Here is a 21235-nt window from a genome sequence, read left to right on the forward strand (position 1 = left end):
TCAGCAAGGATCATTCCAGCTGCTTCAGAGTCCAGTGTCCCATTGAATGTAAGGTCTGCTTCAGATTCAAAAGTAGATCCAAAAAGATGAGGGAGGACAGATTGAAGCTACTCCTTATGAATTGCTCCTTGAGACCTGAGGAATATACAGTCCGTATCATCTCTGATACTGCTCGACCCATCCCATCCTGAGGAGCACTGCCCAGGATCACCAGTACTGACCATGTTTCTCTTCCGTGAGGTTCTCCAGGTGTTGGAAAGACCTGAATCCCGTCTACTACAAGTATCAGAGAGGCATCTCCTGCCAGTATCAACATATATGCATACACTGACATATTCTCCAGTACCTCTGCACCTTCACACACAAAATCAGCCACCGATATTGATGCAGATGCTAGTACGTACTCATTTGGCCTCCAATACCGACACGGCCACTAGTACCAACACCCCAGCTCTTCCCTTGGATACAGGGGATGGCACTTCCTCTGACTTGGAAATTTCTGTCGAGGTGGTGGAATTCTTCCCATTCCAGCCTCCGTTCATGGCATACCAAGATGATGAGACTCTAAGGACTAGTCATTGTCCAATCCACGCTCCCTGGCAGCAATACCTTGGGATTCCTTCCCCTTTGCCTATGCTCCTCCACAGTGTGTTTTTTGGAACCTGTGGCTCCCTACAGTGACCAGTTCTATAGGATGTCCCCACATAAGAACCACCATCAAGATGAGTAGGCACCAGTAGATGGGACTCTCTTCCCTAGGGAGACTCTTTGGAAGAACAGGAGCTAAGGGCAGAGGAGGTGACACACCCTTCAAACAAATCCTCTTCCTCCCCAGATGAGGTTGTTATGCCTCCTCCTGCATCCTATGCTGATGATTGCAACATCTTTCAGGAACTGATAAAGAGACTGGCTGAGACTTTGCAGATCCCTAAGAGGAGATACAGGAATCTCAACAATCGTTGGTAGATATCTTGCATACCTCTCCTCAAGGCAAGATAGCCCTGCTGCTAATGATGCCTTCTTGTTACCTGCCCATACTATTTTGCAAACACCAATTACCCTCCTACCTACATACAAGAGGGCAGACAAGCAGTACTGTGTGGTAGCCAAACGCTTGGAGTACCTTTTTTCTCACCGTACTCCATACTTCCCGGATATTTACCTAATATCTGGAACAGTATTGAGTAATTAACAGCAGGTTCGCAGTGGCCAGTTGCTCACCAACCAGGGAGAAAAGGTGTCAGGAAAAATGTCTCTCAAGATGCCTTCAGAGGACTGCTTCCAAGTATACTCTATTAGTTAATCTTTTATAACTAACTTCTGCAAAACAAATGAGTCACAATGACATCATCACTTTCATCTCTTCCTTAACTACTATAATTTTAATATCAGATTTTCCCAAACCACCAAGGTTTTTTTTTGGTTTCAGTTGTTTGTCTGCCTCCTCTCCTCCCCTCCTCCACTCAACTACCAGAGCCAGATAGAACTAACCTTCTGAAAGCCTGTCTCCAAATTAACCCTTAACTATGTGGTGTTCTATTTCATTAATTTAGAGTGGCTGAATGCACATTATATGGTTGCAGTTAACTTGATCACATTCTGGGTATACACACCCCTCAAATCCATGGCAACAACTTGTTCAATTTAAAAACTGTAGGTTTGTCTTTGAGGTGTGTTTAAAGTCCACCTCTTCCTCCCCAGATGAGGTTGTTATGCCTCCTCCTGCATCCTATGCTGATGATTGCAACATCTTTCAGGAACTGATAAAGAGACTGGCTGAGACTTTGCAGATCCCTAAGAGGAGATACAGAGACTTCAGGAGAGAAATTGGCTATTGGCGGGAGTGTCGCCACCATGGCTGTCACTCCCACCATCTCCTGGGACTCTGGGCCTTCGTCACCCTGATCCTGAGAGATGTCCTGACCAAACTGGGCCAGAAAGAGGGACCCAGATATCATCACCATCTCTATGCTCCAGCTGAATCCCAAACACCATCTGGAATGAAATGAGATCCGAGTTTAACAACCGCATCAGCTCCAATCCATCTCAGCTAGCTGCTGCTTCTCATTTCACCAGAAGGACAGATATTACCATCTTTGTTACCATGTGAGACTGTCAATGAGGAGGGGTTTCTTTCTAAAAATTCCAGCTCAAGGATAAGGGATGTTGTTAAATGAAAGCCTTACCTAATTATTTAAATTTAAAATGCTTTAACTGGTTCCCCCCCTCTTTTTTTTTTTTAATACAAAGTTAAAAGGTTTTTTTAAGGGAGTGTTTGCCATGGCATTAAGAGAGCTGAGGTCTCTGTATACCAAACCCTGGACCTTGTTTAACAATTTAATGTTGGACAGCGACTGGATAATGTTAACATCTTTGGCCCATATATACCATTTAAATTAATACAACATGCATCTCATAAATGGACCACTGGTCTGATCCAGTGTAGCATTTCCTGTGATTCAAATCAATTCCACATTGATTTAAAAAAAATGCAAAATTGATGACATAACTATATACTCAAAATAATTTCCATAAAATAAAGTGCTTTGTTTAGTTGTAACTAATTTTCATTACCTCTGCAAAAGTTTAAAAATGCAGACAATCAGCTAAACATTTATACTGGAGCCTTTTGATGATTTTAAGTTAGTGATGAATGTTTTTTGTTTTTTTTTTAATTAGGAGGGAATCACAGGATTATGTTTTTAATCATCCAGTCTTTTTATTAATGTACTTCAAAACCAAAGTGTGTTTGGGAGCATCCCTACCTTTTTACCAGTTCATTGGATTGTGCTTATGTGCATGTATCAGCACACTGAAACTGTTTCTGAAAACATTATGGTTTTCAGGGAAGATTATAGCACTAGAAAGCAGTCTGTTGATCTTACAGTATGCCATTTGCTAAGGATTCAGTGCACATCACCTGGCATACCCACTTGAGAATATTTGTTTGTAAAAGTAAAATGTGCTTATTGTTTCTAGATTGTTTAACAATTTCCTCTATTTCTTCATTATTTCTTGAATTAATTATTTTAAAGTAACTACTATAAGATGTTAAATCTCTTTATTGGTACGCCTGTTTCAGAGGGTATTGAATATCCATCAAGTATATAAATGAAATAAAATTAATTTATAGAGCGATTAAAAATCACTTTTAAAATGTTTTAGGAATACCAGTAAGTAATTAGTAAACTTATTTTTTGTAATCCAAATGAACCCTTTTTTTTTATTTAGACTATTTTTGTGTGAGAACTAGAAATAAATCTGATGTGGTTAAAATATAATTTTGATTATAATAGTTGCTTGATAGCTTAATTTATTTGTGGTTGTCTGGACGTCTTAAACTATTTATCTGGAGATTTTAAATAAATTGCTGTTTAGATTCCTGGAACTGCTTTCTTTCTAAAGGACCTTTCAATTTCTGTTAGTTACTGTTTACATTCTGAATTCCAGATGATTAGACCATTTATTCCTGCCTATACTCTATAAATTTGACTTAGGGCTCTTTTACACCACTTGCTAATGCTGAATTGGAAACGTATTTTTGCTATAGTGAGGGAAATAATGCAGAATGACTGTCTAGATTAAACTGAAATGACGAGTCTCACAATATGGATGCAGTGCTGCCTGCTTTGATAGATCTACATTCTATGTCTAGTAGTCTGTGGAGAGAAGAGAATCACATTTGAGCAATGCTTCATCTTGAGTACTGATGTGCCCCACATATTAGTAAGTAAAAAGTGTCACTAGTACATAGAGCTACCAAAGTGTGTTTTTTCTCAAGATACCATGAGTTCAGGATTCTCACTCTTTGGTCCTCATGAATTCAGTATAAGTTATGATGGAAAAGCCCTAGCTCTAACATTTTTTGATCCTATGTGGCTGTAGACGGGCCCTTAGTCACTCGGGGTACAAATTAGCTGGAGACCAGTCTTTATCACACCAGTGCCCTTTTATTTCCCTGTCTTTTCCCGCCACCACCTGTATACAGTTCAGTATCAATCAGGTAGCCCCTTGGAACAACTTGCTCTTTTTCAGCTAGCTGGGAGCAACAGGCCCTCACTCCTCACTTTCCTGTTCCTCCTCCTCCTGCTTCCGTCCTGCTAGCTTTATAGGCCTCCCCCCATCAAGCTCACAGGTGATTCTCTTTTAGCACTTTAATCAGCCATGCCCTGTCAGCTCCAATCACTTCCCCTTACTGGGAGCTGAGCTAGCAGGCTCTGAGCTAACAGGGGCTGGGTCAGTGCCTTTTGGCCAGCACCCTGTTACGGTGACACATGGTGGGCTTGTTCAAGAGCACTGCACTAGTGAGCATACTTCCAGTGTCTCCGAGGCTCCAGTTCTGTGGTCAGCCAATAAAAGTTCTCAGCAGGTTCAACCAACACAGTTTCAGTTCTTGCTGGACTCTTTTTTTCCTGTTTCCTGCTTCTGATTTGGCTTCTCAGGAGCTGTAATATTGTACATCGGTAACATTTAAAATAATAATGGAGCTATACCTATCTCCTAGAACTGGAAGGGACCCCGAAGGGTCATTGAGTCCAGCCCCCTGCCTTCACTAGCAGGACCAAATACTGATTTTGCCCCAGATCCCTAAGTGACCCCCTCAAGGATTGAATGCACAACCCTGGGTTTAGCAGGCCAATGCTCAAACCACTGAGCTATCCCTCCCCTCCACATGTAGATCCTCAGCTTGGTGCCTGAAGATAAGTAAATCTTGACCTGTGGTGAATATAGGCACTGGGAAGTTGTCTTGGTTCCCCAGACTAGGCTTGAAGCATTGACACCTATGGCAAAATTTAGTAGCAAGAGATCTTCTCCACAGTGCATCAGTAGCGTGGGACTTTCTGTCCCCACTCAATACCGAAGAATGCCTCCTAAGGACAAGAGTCTCTATACAGGAGCTCAGTGTCAGGGAGTCTTTCCCATGCTGCCTTGGCTTTTGTATGTCAGAGTCAACAGATTAGTTGAGCAACAAGGACTTTCCCAGCACCTCCTGGGTTCAGCGCATCAGCACTGTCAGAATAATGTGTTGCCAGGGGGCCTTTCTTGCACTTCTACAGGGTTCCTATCCTGAAGAAACTGTTCAGCATCTGTCTTCTCAAATTTTTTTTTTATTTTATAATTGGAGATATACCAATCTCCTAGAACTGGAAGGGACCTCGAAAGGTCATTGAGTCCAGCCCCCTGCCTTCACTAGCAGGACCAATTTTTGCCCCAGATCCCTAAGTGGCCTTCTCAAGGATTGAACTCACAACCCTGGGTTTAGCAGGCTAATGCTCAAACCACTGAGCTATCCCTTCCCCCCAGTGTATTAGTGCTGGTGGAGCAATTTAGAACCATAGTCACTGTTATTCAGTCCCTATGTATCCTTCTTTATGCCTCTGTTTGCTCTGTGCTGGCAGATCAAAAGTCTAGGATTCTTCCTCTGCTATTCTTGTGGTTCAGTACCAGAATAACATGACTGCTCAGATCCCTCAGGATATCAGCATTAGAATCTCATGTGGCTGGTGGTATTTGCACTGTTGAAATGAAGTAAGCTAGCTCCTTGGGAGTATTGGCATATCCTTGCCTCATTGGCTTTCTGGGCTGTTGTCATTAGAATTTGGGCACCTTTAGTAGTTTGAGCCCTCATATTGTGTGGTTTCTGGTGTTCCCTGCACATTCATTGTTTGGTTTTAAATGCCTGAAGTCCTACAACTGTGATGCTTTTGCACTGTAAAAACTTTGACACATTCTCTCCAACTCTGCACCTGCTAGTGTGTGTTCCCTTGACCCACGGTAGTGGGAAGATTCTGTGGCACTAGTTCATACAGGCACTCCACCTCCCAGCAAGGATGTTGACACTTGCATCGCCCAACATATTTTGCTGACCTTTATGTTAATGACTTTCTCATGCCCTGAACAGAGCTGTGATTACTAAGACCAGGCACAGGCTGCTTCTGTCAGTGCAGTTAACATCTGGTTATCTGAGAAAGGATTGTTAGTACTGGGGTCTTCTAGTGTGGATTTGATGCCATACTGATGCCTTCAGTCAATGTTCTGCCTCTTCCTAAGATTACTACATCAGTGTGTGTATGACCTAGGTTCCAAGTTTGTAGGTAGGTAAGTGGTGTGGGTCAAGCACCATTTCATTAGCAGCTAGTTGGGATGTTTCTTGATGTCTCAAGACAGCATCAATATTTCTGGCCTGGTTGGCTCATGAGAGGTGCTTTGTCTCTTCATTGCTCCCATATCTACAAGCCCTGTGGTAGACAATGCAGCCTTGTACTGGAACGCCTGTCTGGGACCTATCGGTGGAAACATGTGCTTGAATTTCTGTTTGGACACATTGCCCCTTGAATTTCAGATAACACTATTATAGTTTTTAGTACAGTATATGTCTTCCCTTATCTATTAGGTCACTATCAGGATGCTGGAATTACTGAGTTCAAATAAATGACTCTAAAGTTCCAACATTACAGAGCAGACGTTTGGAATAAGTAAGAGCTCTGTATGTATGGCTCATCCCCAAACTTATTTTCCAGATTAGAGATTGAAATCTCTCCACTCAAACAGTGGGAATCTCCAGAGCTAGCTGCCAACATGGAGATGGAATCTGAATACTGAATTCCATTACCTCAATGGGTCTTGTAGTTTCCATGGCGCACATCTAGTATAGAGGTCCTTAGACGTGATATCTATGAGTAGATGGCCCATGTCCTCTCCTGGTCTTTCCAAAGCCATCTACCAGAAAGGCTTGCGTTTTTAAATGGAATAGTTTTGTGATGTGGTCTGAACTGGTCCACATTAATACCATTACTGGTGGTGTTCCCTTATCACCAGAAAAGTATTCTGTTTAAAGCTGTCAGAAAATCAAGATTCAATTGAAAGATGGATGAGTCCCCTGAAGGTAGTTTAGGTTTCCATTGGTAAGTTCATAGAATCCCTATACATTTCATTATAATTTCAGTTGGAAAGCTAAAGTGGAAGAACATTTGGGCTATACTCTATCAAGAAGAATGTGATCTAAATTTTCTATTTGTTCAGTCTGTTACCAATAGCAGGTAGATATTCATAGTGCCTTAAGTGTTTCCTAAATGTACAAATTATGAAAGCTTATGTGCAAGATCCAAGGGAGAGGAAAATTGTCCTTTCTTAACCAGAATACTCCCCCTTTTTGGTTCTGATTTTATTCAAGAAAGTTATGTTATCTCAGCTTCCGTGGGGGATTTGTAGCGCTCTTATTGCAGAATTTTGTCCACTTGATAGCCTCTGTTCCTCTGATTACTTTTCTTCCCTGGAAACTGTACAAGGTGTCTAAATTATTTGTCCATTATGAAGAGCTGTATAAATAGCATGATGGGTTATTGACTCGCTTCCAGCACGCCGAACTTCAATAAAAGGACTTAAGAAGTTTATATTACTTTTCCTCTCCATTTTACAAGCCACTACAGATTTAAATTTTGCCAATTTCTGAAGCACTCATGAAGCACATTGCTGAATACTAAGTTTAATGCTAGATATGACTGAGATGTTAGGGGAAGGTTGGTTTTGTTTATTGTCAGTAAGTAATAAGTGATATTGTAACGCTGGGAGTCATAGGCAAGTATATTTTAGAACAAGTTATAGATCTGTCCAGTGTCAAAATATTGAACTCCATCTCTGCTTGACTGTGTGTGACATTACCAGTAGCTGATTGGTACCTAGTAACATGGATACATACTGCTTATTATTTCCTGTGAATATAACACAAGTAGGGAATAAACTATCTGTTGTCTAGGTTGAACTCCCACCACCGGATCTTGGCCCAAGCTCTGCACTGAATCAAACACTCGCATTGCTGCGTGAGGTTCTGGCATCCCATGACTCATCTGTTGTGCCATTGGATGCTCGTCAAGCTGACTTTGTACAGGTATAGTTTGTAGAGTTCATTTGAACACAGAGAAATATGCACATAATTTGGTCTCAATATAAAAAAATACTGAAGAGGCATGAATTTGGTTTGCCAGAAGCTGGGAATGGGTGACAGGGGATGGATCACTTGATGATTACCTGTTCTGTTCATTCCCTCTGGGGAAACTGGCATTGGCCACTGATGGAAGACAGGATACAGCAGTAGATGGACCTTTGGTCTGACCCAGTATGGCCATTCTTATGTTCTTATGGTTTTTGTCTGCAATTATTTATAGGCTTCTTCCTCTTCCCTCCCCCCCCCTCCCCCGCGATTTTAATACTGATAAGACTGTGGCTAATAAAATGGATAGTTATGACAGCATGGAATGTCCTATTATAATATCCACATTCTATTATTCTATTGATAGTTATTTTTTTAAAATTACATATATATACTATGCGCATATGCTTGGTCCTGCCCCAGTGTGGCGGATGGACTGGACGACCTCTTGAGGCCCCTCTCACCCATACATTTTTATGATTCTATGAATCACCAATCTTCTCTTCTGAGTTGTTCCATCTCCTGCTAGGGTAAAATCTGTTCCTTTCAGATTCTTATACCACAGCACTCGTCTGGTAGCTGATCACCAGCTGGTCAAGAGCTATTTTTCACTAGATCTCAATAGGGGACCTCTCATTTTTTTTAAATTTTGTTTTGGGAAATAAATAGATGATAAAGGCAAAATGGTCACTACCCCACAAGTCTAAAGTCTCATGAAACATTTTCCCCTCTTGTTCATATTTCCCTTTTAGGTTCTGTCTTGTGTGCTAGATCCATTATTACAGCTATGTTCTGTGTCTGCTAGTAATCTAGGCACAGCTGACATGGCAACCTTCATGGTAAATTCACTTTATATGATGAAGACTACCCTGGCTCTCTTTGAATTCACTGACAAACGTCTGGAAATGTTACAATTTCAGGTAAGTGTCAACAATAAGTAGAAAGGTTATCGCATATTGTTTTATAGCTGTGAATAGCAGACATAACCAACATTTTCAAACATAGGTGCCTAAAGTTAGGCTTCTAAATCCAGATGTGGGCACCTAAATGAGGCATTATTTTCATAGGTGCTGAGCAGCCCCACTTCCACTGAGATCAGTGACATCTGAAAGTACATAGTATAGAGGTGAAAATTACACCTCTTTTATTTAGGCACCTAAATATTGATTTTAGGAGCCACATTTCAGGCACCCAGGTTGGAAAATTTTGACCTATGGTTTTTTATCTGAAAGTAAACCAATATAAGTGAAAGTATTTTTTTTTTTATTCTAGTCACTCATTTTTTAAGACAAATGATCTGAGATAGTTAAAACAAATGGAAGTGTAAACACCAATATGCAACATCCCTAATGTTCTACTCCTGGGGGAATTCTGCGCCACTGCATGCATGCATAATGCACCACGCATATTTTTAATTTTTTTGCAGGAAATAGCTTTGCCAGAAAGTTGCTGCAGTTCCACCTTTTGCCCACTTCCAACCAGCTAGGGAAGAAAGAGAGCCTGCAGTGCTTTCTTCATAGCACCTGTCAAGCCAAGTCAGGAGACAGGGAATATGGGGAGACAGACAGCGTGGGGCAGCTGGGGGGTCAGACAGAGGCTCATAAGGGCTAGTGGGGCAGGACAGACTGGGGCAGAGACTGAATGGGAGTGGAGTGGAGGCTCAGGGCTACAGGGGAAAGGGAGGAGTGCAGGGCCACATGGGAGAAGGGAGTGGCTGAGTGGGGACACAGAGACACATGAGGATGGGTGGAGGAGGCTGGCTGAGGGGGTGCAGGGACACATGGGAGAAGGGAGGCGACTGAATGGGGGCACAAAGATATATGGGGCAGGGAGGGGATGGAAGCTCCCTAGCAATCCCCCCTCCCCCCAATACCCGTTCCTTACTTCTCCCACCCATACCCAATAACCCTCCAAGTTCACACCCAGGCTTCTTCGCAGCAGTTTGCTTCCCTCTCCCTCAGCTTTTCAGTTGCCTCTGACTCCCCCAAGCCTTTTCCACTGCTTCTGAGGGGTTCGGGTAATACGGTTCTGTATTGTAGTTTAAATGAATTATTACTAAGGCCTGGTCTACACTTGGGGCCGGAGGGGAGGATTGATATAATTTACGCAATTTCAGCTACGTGACTAACACAGCTGAACTCGATGTACTTAGATCTACTTACTGTGGTTACTTCACTGTGGTAAGTCAACAGCTGACGCTCCTCCTTGACTCCGCCTGTGCCTCTCGCTCCGTAGGAGTACCAGAGTCAACGGGAGACCCCTTGGCAGTCAATTTATCGCGTCTAGACTGGATGCGATAAATCGACCCCCGGCAGATCAATTGCTGCCTGTCAATCCAGTGGGTAATGTAATCAAGCCGTAAGAGTTCTGTATTAATATACCTACTAAGGAATCTATTTGTCAAAAAAAAAAAAAAATTCCTGAATCTTTTTTGTTGTCTGTATTGTTAGACATATTTGCTGACAAGTATTTTGAAATAAATTACCAACATTATTGAAACCGGTGTGATTATATTGTGATATTTTGACAAATAAAATATGCAGAATTTTAAAATATTGTGCACAGAATTTTTAATTTTTTGATGCAGAATTTTTAACTTTTTGGCATATAGTTCCCCCAGGAGTAATGATCATAGTATGATCATCAGTCAGTGAAATGTTTTGTATCTCCGTACTCTGAAGCATCAGGGATGACCATGGCTGGAGATTGGACATTGGACAGGGAGAGCCAGGGCTCTGAGCTGGCACCAGGCGTTCTCTCTTTCAGGTGCTTGGCTGGCTGATTCTTGCTCACATGCTCAGGATTTAACTGGTTGCCATATGTAGGGTCAGGAAGCAGTTTTTCCCCAGGTCAGATTGGCTGTGACTTGAAGGGTTTTCATCATCTTCTGCAGCATATGGATGTGGATCATTTGCCAGGACAATGTGGGTATAGCTCACTTAATCATTTCCCTGTGGGGGAAATTGGGCACTGGTGCACCTCAGTCCCTCCTATTCTCTGTCTGTGGTGTATAATAGTCTAGTCTTCTATGGGCTGTAATATTTTGATCTAATTTTGATTTTTTAGTTTAGTGAGCATGTGCTGGTGGCCTGTGATATACAGGCACTCAGACCAGACAATCTGGTGATCCTTTCTGGCCTTAAACTATGATTATGAATAATCAAATTCTCTTTCCCTGAACATGGGGATATATCCATGGGAGGATTAGATGTTAAGTTTTTTCCCCTAGTGCTTGTTTTTACTTAACATGCCAAAACAATATTTTACATATTGTAATATTTTAAAGTTAACAAGTAATGTTAACACTATCCACAGTTCACTAAGACATTAAAATATATGCTTTTTGGATTGTTAATTTTGGGGCACATTTGGCACAATCCATCTTCAGATGTATAGATTACTTATGCCCGCAACTTTGCACTGCATCCCATGTGCTGATTTTGTTCTTTAAAATGTTTCCCAACAGGAAACACAAGTACAAAGGGTTTCTCTGAACATGTTTTTAATTAGTGACTCTCCTGTAATATTTCAGAGGGTTGTGGAGGTTCTCTCTTACCCCTCTTTATTATCACCACTATGTCATTAGCAATAGAACCTCTGGCACTTGAAGCTGGCCGTTTAACTAATACAAAAAATTCAGATTGTCTAAAACCAAACTACTAATGTGGTGTTTTTAAGATACTTCTGGAATCCATTTATTCTGCGATTCAAAATCTAGAGACTAGGTGGGAAACATTTGCTACTAACCCAGATTCACTTTCTGTAAACATTTCACAGTTAGAACTAAATTGGAAGGGAAGTCTTGAGGTCATGCAAAAGAAGGTAACTGATTTTGAGATAGACTAGTGTAGAACAGAAACATTTATTGGGGATATTCATCAAGAATAATTTACTGAATAGGAAAATCGATACCTTTGAAAATTATTGAAATCGCCATATTGAAATACTAGGCTTTCCTTAGAGATCAGGAGGGAAAGATGTATTTTATTGTATTCTAGTTTCCATACATTCATTAGAAAATGATGATTCTTCTCTTGAGATATCAAAGTTTTGCAGGATACCTAATAAAGGTTCTGTATCTGCTATATCTATTAAATTAAATTGGACTCTGTGCTGTAGTAAGTATATTTCTTCACATCTTTGTAAGGCCAGTCAAACCTGAAGAAGAAAATTGCTGCTCCTTTGGGTTGAATTGACTGGATTTGGGTTCTTTGTTTTTAATCTCTAGCAAAGTTGCAGTTGTACAAAAATTGTTAAATGATTTTATGAATATATGGCATTTTTGATGTCTCAGAGGTAATAAGGAAGCTTTTTCTGAAGATGATAAAAGCAGAGCTGACAGTTGTACAGTTCTTCATTGCCTAATTTTTGAATAGGTGCTTGTAGCTAACTTTCTCTTTCTTTAAAATAAATTAAATTATGCCTTTTGAATCCTGTACTGATTGCCTAACATGGTTTAGGTTTCAGTTTTATTCTCTTCATGAAATCTTAATGGTTTCATTTTATTTTTTGTTTGATCTTGTCTTGCACTCTTCAGCATTTTCAACAAGAATTTGATTATTTCTTTCATGTAGTTGCAATGCATTATATCATTCTAGTTTTGATATTTTACTATAACTTTTTGAAGATTTAATTTTAAAGCATTAGTATTTGTCTTTTATGGCTATGGATTTTTCAGATTTGAGCATTTAGGCCACAGTATTACAACGTGGGCAGACTCATGTGTCCAAGTCAAGCCCCGCTGAAGTTAGTGGGGTTTCATCTGTGCACAGGGTGTGCCTGTGTGGAGCTCACTGCAGGATTGGGACCTCAGCTTTTGTCAAAACATCTTGCTTCACTGAGTTCCCTGGTAATGCAAAATAATTGAGATCCAAATTGGCTTTGCAAATTAAATCTTTTAAAAGGTATAAACCACATTGTCACTTTTTATTCTTGGTTTTCTGTAGTGCATGTGATTTGAATTCATAGGTGCTCATTCTCCTTTTATTCTGAGTTGATTTTCTGGATGACTACTAAACTGTCACTTTGTAATTTAAGAACAACTTTTATTTAATGTTTCTTTTAAGTATTTCTTCCCCTTCAAATTTCAGATTGAAGCACACTTGGATACGCTAATAAATGAACAAGCTTCCTGTGTGTTAACTAGAGCCGGTCTAAGTTGCATATACAAATCTGTGCAGCAGCACAAACCAGAGCAAGTAAGAATTTTACTTTTTCAGCAGCCAATGGAGTACTTTGTTTTGCCTGAAACTGTTGAAAAGCTATCTGTTTTCTGTTATAGCTATCCAAACTTCAAGATGGTCAGAACTAGTGTGACAAAAATAAGTTTTTACTATCCCTTGAAAACATGCAATCTTAGCTCCTGTTCACTCATCTTTTTATGTAGCTTATTTGTTATACCACAGGTATTATTAAGTTCCTTTTTCTCTTCAGCTAGATTTTTGTCCTTTGTCTTTTAACTTCAGTGAACTCAAAATTCTCCGAATAGGTTCCCATGATTAAAGGTGATAAATTAAGCATGTGTTTGGAGAGAGGGTAGTGTATTGTTCTGTAGAGGAGGATACCTAGATTTAGGGTTCTTGTTTCCTAAACCAGTAGAGAGATTGATTGATTGTGTGTGTGTGTGTGTGTGTGTGTGTGTATGCCCCAACATAATGGGGAAATAATGTTAAACAAGCATTTTAAACGTGGCAATCCCCATTAAGATGCTAAATTTGATTGTTTGGTCAACAGAGGCCAATTCCTATTCTAAGCCTATTTTCAAACTCTGTTCTAGATTATACAGATTCCATGAAACAATTTATAATACAGCAAAACAGTGGAGACTGTAGTGATGTCTGTGGTAATGAAAAGGGAGGAGGGAGGTGGTTGGGAGGACAGATGAGCTCAGTTTTAGTTATTTTTAATTTAAAGACATTTTAGGAAATGATAAATGGCCTGTTTTAGTGAATGTATTACTTAATATTATTACTGTTTTCCTGTACCTACAGGTGTAGTTGTTGACAGTCATAACAGGTAGTCAGACATGGTCCCTGCCCCAAAAAGTTTACAATCTAGCGTTAGATTACAATAAAATCTTAATCTAGGATTATTTTCACATTTTATCCACTTGTTTAAAAGGCTGCTTTATTTGATTACCTATTTTTAGGGGCCCCTGGCAAACTTGCCTAGCTTGGATTCAGTGTCACTGAAGGCTGCAATGGTGAGGTTTTTGCAATTTCATGTTGAGCTGTGGTGTTGCTATGACTTTTAAAGGAATACTGTCCAAGTTATAAGACAAAAATATTTATCTAAAATCTGTTTTGTTTTTGGAGTTTAATATCTGTATTTCTTCTATAAACATTTTTCAATCCATTCAGCAAACTATAAGAGGTAAAAAAAAGTTCTAAAAACCATGCACAATATACTGAATTAAAGTTGTAGATATGTACTATGACAGAAGGAACTTCTAATAGAATTAAGCCAAATTGTGCATTTGATTTTCATCCTGTGACCCTTTAACTATGTTTTCATCTAGCTGTAGGTCTTAACAAATCAATTATACTGTTTGGAAAAGAAAAATGAACATTTATCTTATTCAGAAATTATTCAAGAATAAAATAGGGTATTTTGATACAGAGGTAATGTGTGTTATTACAAAACTAATTCAAAGACTTTAAGAATTCAAAATATTTTTCAGCTGTTTCCCATAGCAATCATATCACAAAGAAATTTTGTAATGTTGTGTTGGGTCATAACTAGGGCTATCAATTAATCGCAGTTAACTCACATGATTAACTCAAAAAAATTAATCGCAATTAATCACATTTTATTCGGACTGTTAAACAATAGAATACCAATTGAAATGTATTAAATATTTGTAGATGTTTTTCTACATTTTCAAATAAATTGATTTCAATTACAACACAGAATACAAAGTATACAGTACTCACTTTATATTATTTTTTATTACAAATATTTGCAATGTAAAAGTGATAAAAAATAGTATTTTTCAATTCACCTCATACAAGTACTGTAGTGCAATCTCTTTATCGTGAAAGTGCAATTTACAAATGTAGATTTTTTTGTTACATAACTGCACTCAAAAACAAAAGATTGTAAAACTTTAGAGCCTCCAAGTCCACTCAGTCCTACTTCTTGTTCAGCCAATCACTCAGAAAAACAAGTTTGTTTACATTTACAGGAGGTAATGCTGCCCACCTCTTATTTACTGTGTCACCAGAAAGTGAGAACAGGCTTTCATATGACATGTTTGTAGCCAGTATTGCAAGGTATTTATGTGCCACATATGCTAAACATTTGTATGCCCTTTCATGTTTCGGACATCATTCCAGAGGACATGCTTCCATGCTGATGGCCCTCGTTTTAAAAAAAAATGTTAATTAAATTTGTGACTGAACTGCTTGGGAGAGAATTTCATGTCTCCTGCTGTTTTACCCGCATTCTGCCATAATATTTGATGTTATAGCAGTCTTGGATGATTACCCAGCACATGTTGTTCATTTTAAGAATGCTTTCACTGCAGATTTGACAAAACACAAAGAAGGTACCAGTGTGAGATTTCTAAAGATGGACACAGCACTCGACCCAAGATTTAAGAATCTGAAGCCTCTTCCAAAATCTGAGAGGAAAGAGGTGTGGAACATGCTTTCAGAAGAGTCAAGAGCAATAGTCTGATGCAGTAATGTCAGAACCCGAACCACCAAAAAAGAAAATCAACCTTCTGCTTGTGGCATCTGATTCAGATAATGAAAATAAACATGCATTGGTCCACACCACTTTGGATCATTATCGAGCAGAACCTGTCATTGGCATGGACGCATGTCTTCTGGAATGGTGATTTGAAGCCTGAAGGGACATATGAATCTTTAGTGCATCTGGCACATAAATGTCTTATAATGCCAGTTACAACAATGCCATGTGATCACCTATTCTTACTTTCAGGTGACACTGTAAACAAGAAGCGGGCAGCATTGTCTCCTGCAAATGTAAACAAACTTGTTTGAGCAATTGGCTGAACAAGAAGTAGGACTGAATGAACTTGTAGGTTCTGAAGTTTTTAAATTGTTTTATTTTTGAGTGCAGTTTTTTTTGTAAATACGTCTACATTTTTAAGTTCAACTTTCATGATAAAGATTGCACTACAGTACTTGATTAGGTGAATTGAAAAATACTAATTCTTTTGTTTTTTACAGTGCAAATATTTGTAATAAAAATAATATAAAGTGAGCATTGTACACTTTATATTCTGTGTTGTAATTAAAATCAGTATATTTGAAAATGTAGAAAATATCCAAAAATATTTAAATAAATGGTGTTCTATTATTGTTTAACAGTGCGATTAATCGTGATTAATTTTTTTAATCACTTGACAGCCCTAGTCGTAACTTGTTGAACTACAGTAATCTTGCATCACATAATAGAAGCCATCACACTCTTTTTGAAACACTCATATTGAAATTTAAAAATCCAATAAATTGTGTTTTGGAATATTTTCATTGTTTCTAATAGTGGGCCTTTGATCTACTGAAGTAGTTCAAATATAAAATTGTGTGAACTGCTAGTAAGACTATCAAGTTTCTAAGTCTCGAGAAACAAAATTTTGCTTACAATAATGTTGCACTGTGAAACATTTTGAATTGCTGAGAGCAAATATTAATTCTAATGAGTTCTAATCACTGAGATTTCTTTTGCCTGAGTGCTTTGAAATACAGGAATTATAGTTATAAATGATAGGGAAAAGTAAAGCTTTCATTTTATGCAAGTAGTTCAGTGAAGCTCAAAAGTTAGGTACTGAGCGTATGTTGCAGTTGATTTTTGGTTTTGGGTGGTGGTAAGTTTCATTACACTGTAGATTTAAAAACAAATGATCAGTTAATGCTTTTCATCTTAAACAACATGCAAAAGTTAAATGACACAGATGCAATCTCACAGTTCAACAGCTAGCTATAAATGAACTGTCAATCTTCTCAGTAAACCTTTATAAAGTACAGTTCGCTGAAAAGGTGACTATCTATGCAAATGGCATTTTAGAGTTCCACAGCTACTTGGTTTCAGTGATTTCCATATGAAACTTGCTGAGTTCATAAGTGAAAAAAGAATTTTTTTTCCCTGAGTTCTAGCCTTAAAAAACTCAAATGGGGTTGTGTAGGACATGCTGTATGTTTTGATTCATGCATTGTCGCTATTAATAAAGATTCTGCAGACTAAAATCCGCCCTCAGTTATGTCTGCATAGCTCTTTTTTTCCTCAAATTGTGCTGTTAACACCAGTGCAACTCAGTTGTGTTCACTGGGATTGCAAAAGTGTTTCTGCAAACGCACCATAGTTGTTAATGTTGTTGGCTAATTAGCGAGAAAAAAAATCAGTTCATTCTCTCATAGCTATGTTGTATCTGTAGGGCTAATACAACTAACGTGTGTGTGTGTGTGTGTGTGTAGGAGCTAATTGGCTGAGTAAGAAGGTGCCGTTTTAATATAGTCACTTTTCAGAGGAGGACTGTATTTTTAGAGGAAATTTGCATGTAGAGGTCTGTATAATGTTCTTGGTGCTTTGGTGTGGTGTATGTTGCCAAGCTCTTACTTTTTGTTACTTCTTCTAGGTTCAGTTTGATCGTTACCTGTCTGCTCCTGATAATCTGTTAATGCCACAACTCAATTTCCTTCTAAGTCCTACTGTGAAGTAAGTGTTTTGAGTGAATTTTTTTGTTCTGTACTTTTGCACATTAAAAAGGTACAGACTTGAGTGGACTATAGCAGAGTATGTTAGAAGTGGAATTATTCAGTTGTAAATGCTATTCAGATATGCATTTAGATTCTACTTTAATTTGTTTTGATTGCACTTTCTTGAGCAAGTAGTTAGTAAGGGGTAATTTTATAACTTTATAAAGTATCTACTCCGGAGTCCATGAATACACTAACATAACAAATACAGATTGGAAATAAGGCATACATTTTTTAATGGTGAGAGTAGTTAACCATTGGAACAATTTGTCAAGAGTTATGATGGATTCTCCATCATTGACAATTTTTAAATCAAGATTGGATGATTTTGTAAAAGATATGCTCTAGGAATTATTTTGGGGAAGTTCTATGGCCTATGTTATAGCGGAGGGCAGACTGGATTATCACAATGATCCCTTCTGGCCTTGGCGAGCCTATGAATCACAGTAATCTATTTAGAACATATTCCCTGTATCATTATCGGTTTCTCATCTCTGTTGGAAATTGTTTTAGTTATTTTATAAGCCTTCAAAAGATATATGAAATATGTAATTCCCCATAGAATATTTTTCTTTTATTCCAATTTCTATATCTACTTTATAGAATCCTACAGCTTTGTTGCACTGTACTGTAGAATATTGATATTCTTGTCCCATTTAATGTGGTGCTGCAATTATTTATTGCAGAATTTTGTGACTTCTACTTTGAAGTATTAAAGTGAGGATTTTATTTTGTATCTCTCCTCTTGTTTTCATGAATATATTTTAAAATATGACAAATACGGGAATACTCAACCTTAAGGCTAGAATATGCCAAGAATTTCTTTCCAATTAAATGTGAAGCTCATGAAAACATTGTATAACACTTGCATTCAAAAAATTAGATATGCTACAGTGATCAAAAGGTCTCTTGCCACTATTTTTGGCACTTTGTGAAAATACACTGATTATATAGTATCATATGAAAAACTGTTAACATAACATTAAATTTATTATTTTAATACTACAGAAGTCAGCAGTATCAGCAACGTTAACTGTCCATTTGTATGTATTCATTACACAGGATACTGTCTTGTCACTAAAATGGTTGTATATATGACTGAAAAATTATTTTTGCCACCATAAAATTTAAGAACCATTAGCATTTCCCTCCCCTGCTTTCTTGCTGCCAGCAATGTTGGTGAAGCCTGCTGATTAGTGCTCGCTCTTCCTTGTTTGGTATCACAGGAGTTCTGCCTGCCTGATCTTTTTTTTAAGAGACCTGGCATGTGGCAATGCAAGCTTCTGCAAGCTAAGGTGCCTCCGTTTTACAGAGTGACCACCTCTAAGGGTGGTAAAGTATTTCAGTCTCTATGCCCATCAGCTCAATGGCCTTTTTATTAGAGGCTAAGTAACAAAAATAATAGGATGCTTTAGTACAGACTAATTGTGTGTGCAGTTCCCAATCAGTCAGCAGCAGTTTTCACTACTCACCACCTGCTTGGCCTGTATTTGGAGAGGGCCAAAAAGGAGGCAGGCTGAGGTGTCACAGACCTATAAATATAGGTGCCCTCTCATGGGATCCCAGTTGGGAGCTGGAATCTCCTGGAGAAACAAGGAGACTTAGGGGAAGTGCAGCGAGATGTTCTATCCACAGACATTCCTAGTCTCTATAGTCTCAGCTAGATTGCTCCTGCCATAACTGTCACCCTCAGTTCCTGGAGAAAATTGTGTATGTTGGGTAGAGTGCCTTACTTCTGCTCTGTGCAACAGAGGAATTTCACGATGGGAGCTGTGACCAGAGTCAGAGGAACAGCACCATAGCAATGGCAGACAGAGTCAGGAGACAACCTCAGTGATCTCAGATTTCATATAGGCTGCCAAGCAGACATCACTAGACATATATGTGGCACTCTTTAAAAATAATAATAATAATAATAATTAATTGGAGATATACCTATCTCCTAGAACTGGAAGGGACCTCAAAAGGTCATCGAGTCCAGCCCCCGCCTGCCTTCACTAGCAGAAGATTTCTCTTGAGAGAAAAGAGAGGATTGTGGAGCACAGCTAGCATAGCTGGACAGACCTGATGATGTCAGGGCATCAGGAAGACTGTACAGAGAATAGCTAATGTGGAAACTGGGTACAAAATACCCCTATTTTTTTAAAATTTATTGTTAATACAACAAATTATAGGGTAGTATACGAGATTCCGGATGTGTCTGTGCAAACACTAAGTTGATGGCAAGCTGGGGTATAAATCTGCCCCATACCAGCGTGCTGAACACTTGTTCTGTCCTGTTGGGAGCTGAGAGCTCATTGTTTGTCTCTATAAAGCACAACATATGCTTGTAGCAAGAGATTAGCCATATTACTGATTCATTCTGACCATTGATTTGTAACATTTAAATGCTATAACCAGGAAAAATATTTATAGTGTATCCTGTTGTACTTGTTTCCAAATAAAGAAAATTCCTTTAATTGTTTGAAAGCTAGGTATTAATATTTTAGTTATGGCTATAATAAAGCTCCATTTTAGTTTGAGTAGGAAAACAGAAACTGAAAATTGAAATAAGATGATATTTTTAGAAAATGCAGTTGTTTGTATTGATAAATTGTATTATGTTATGACATCTGAAATCCGAATGACACATGCACTACTGACACCAGTTGTTGAAAAGGCTCTGGTGTTGATGCAGTTCATTACTTAATAAAAATATTTTTGATAAACTGGTTTTCCATCAAATTATTTTAACTGAATATTATCTTATGTAATTCAGTTTGCCAGCTCCAGATGAGTAGCTGCATAAAATATTTGCTTTACGTTTTTCACACGTCAGCAGTTGAACATTTTTAGGATGTGCTGAGAAGAGAGTTGGTATCTATTTACCCAGAAAATGTGAATGTATTCCTGTACTTGCAGGATTTCTGGATTTGCTATTATGTGTCTGATCCATTTTCATGTATTGTAATAGTCAAGAAATTTAGGAAATCCAAAGGCCTGATTCTTAAACTGTATTTTCTTTTGATACACTACTAATAATAATTTATTTCTGCTAATCCTATTTGCTATAAATCCTGTTGCTTAGTGTTCAAATATTTAAAAGCAGGACATTTTGTTGAAAAATAGTTGGAGACTTACAAACATACGTCTTGAGATTCTGTTAACTTCTCAAATCCCACTAGTCCAGCTGACCTGGTGCCAAAATGAGACATGGCGTTAGTGGGTATAACTCTGCTGTCTTCTCTGGAGTTACTGCATGTTACACCAGATGTGAATATGACCCATGATCATCCTGATATCATTGAGACCTCCCCCCGGTGTTTGTGAACCTACGTAGCAGAAGTTCCAATTACTGTACAGTTGATCTACATCTAGCTATGTACTGTAGATATGCATAACTATAGACAAGTTGCTATGGTAACTAAAGCAAACTGAGTGTACAGGTAGAATGAAAAAAAACACGAATTCATTGTTTAAAATGCTAAAATATTTTTTGGAAATCAGAATGTTATGATTTTAGACTCCAACGCTCCTACTTCCAGTAACATTCATTTCTAGCCCTGACAATTAACAAGATGACAGAATTTTAATACTGTTTTTG

The 21235-nt window shown here is 38.5% G+C and overlaps 1 protein-coding gene across 1 annotated transcript in view; it reads left to right on the top strand.

Annotated features, from left to right (window-relative positions):
• The window catches only part of COG6 (component of oligomeric golgi complex 6), a 76303-nt gene that overhangs the window by 54489 nt on the left and 579 nt on the right, over positions 1–21235 (top strand). The window contains exons 14-18 of the mRNA XM_039492992.1: positions 7757–7888; positions 8683–8850; positions 13021–13128; positions 14079–14132; positions 17532–17611. Of these exons, the coding sequence (XP_039348926.1) occupies positions 7757–7888; positions 8683–8850; positions 13021–13128; positions 14079–14132; positions 17532–17611 (542 nt within the window). The remainder of the gene's footprint in view (positions 1–7756; positions 7889–8682; positions 8851–13020; positions 13129–14078; positions 14133–17531; positions 17612–21235) is intronic.

The sequence above is a fragment of the Mauremys reevesii genome, linkage group 1 (genome assembly GCF_016161935.1).
Source record: "Mauremys reevesii isolate NIE-2019 linkage group 1, ASM1616193v1, whole genome shotgun sequence".
NCBI lineage: Eukaryota > Metazoa > Chordata > Testudines > Geoemydidae > Mauremys > Mauremys reevesii.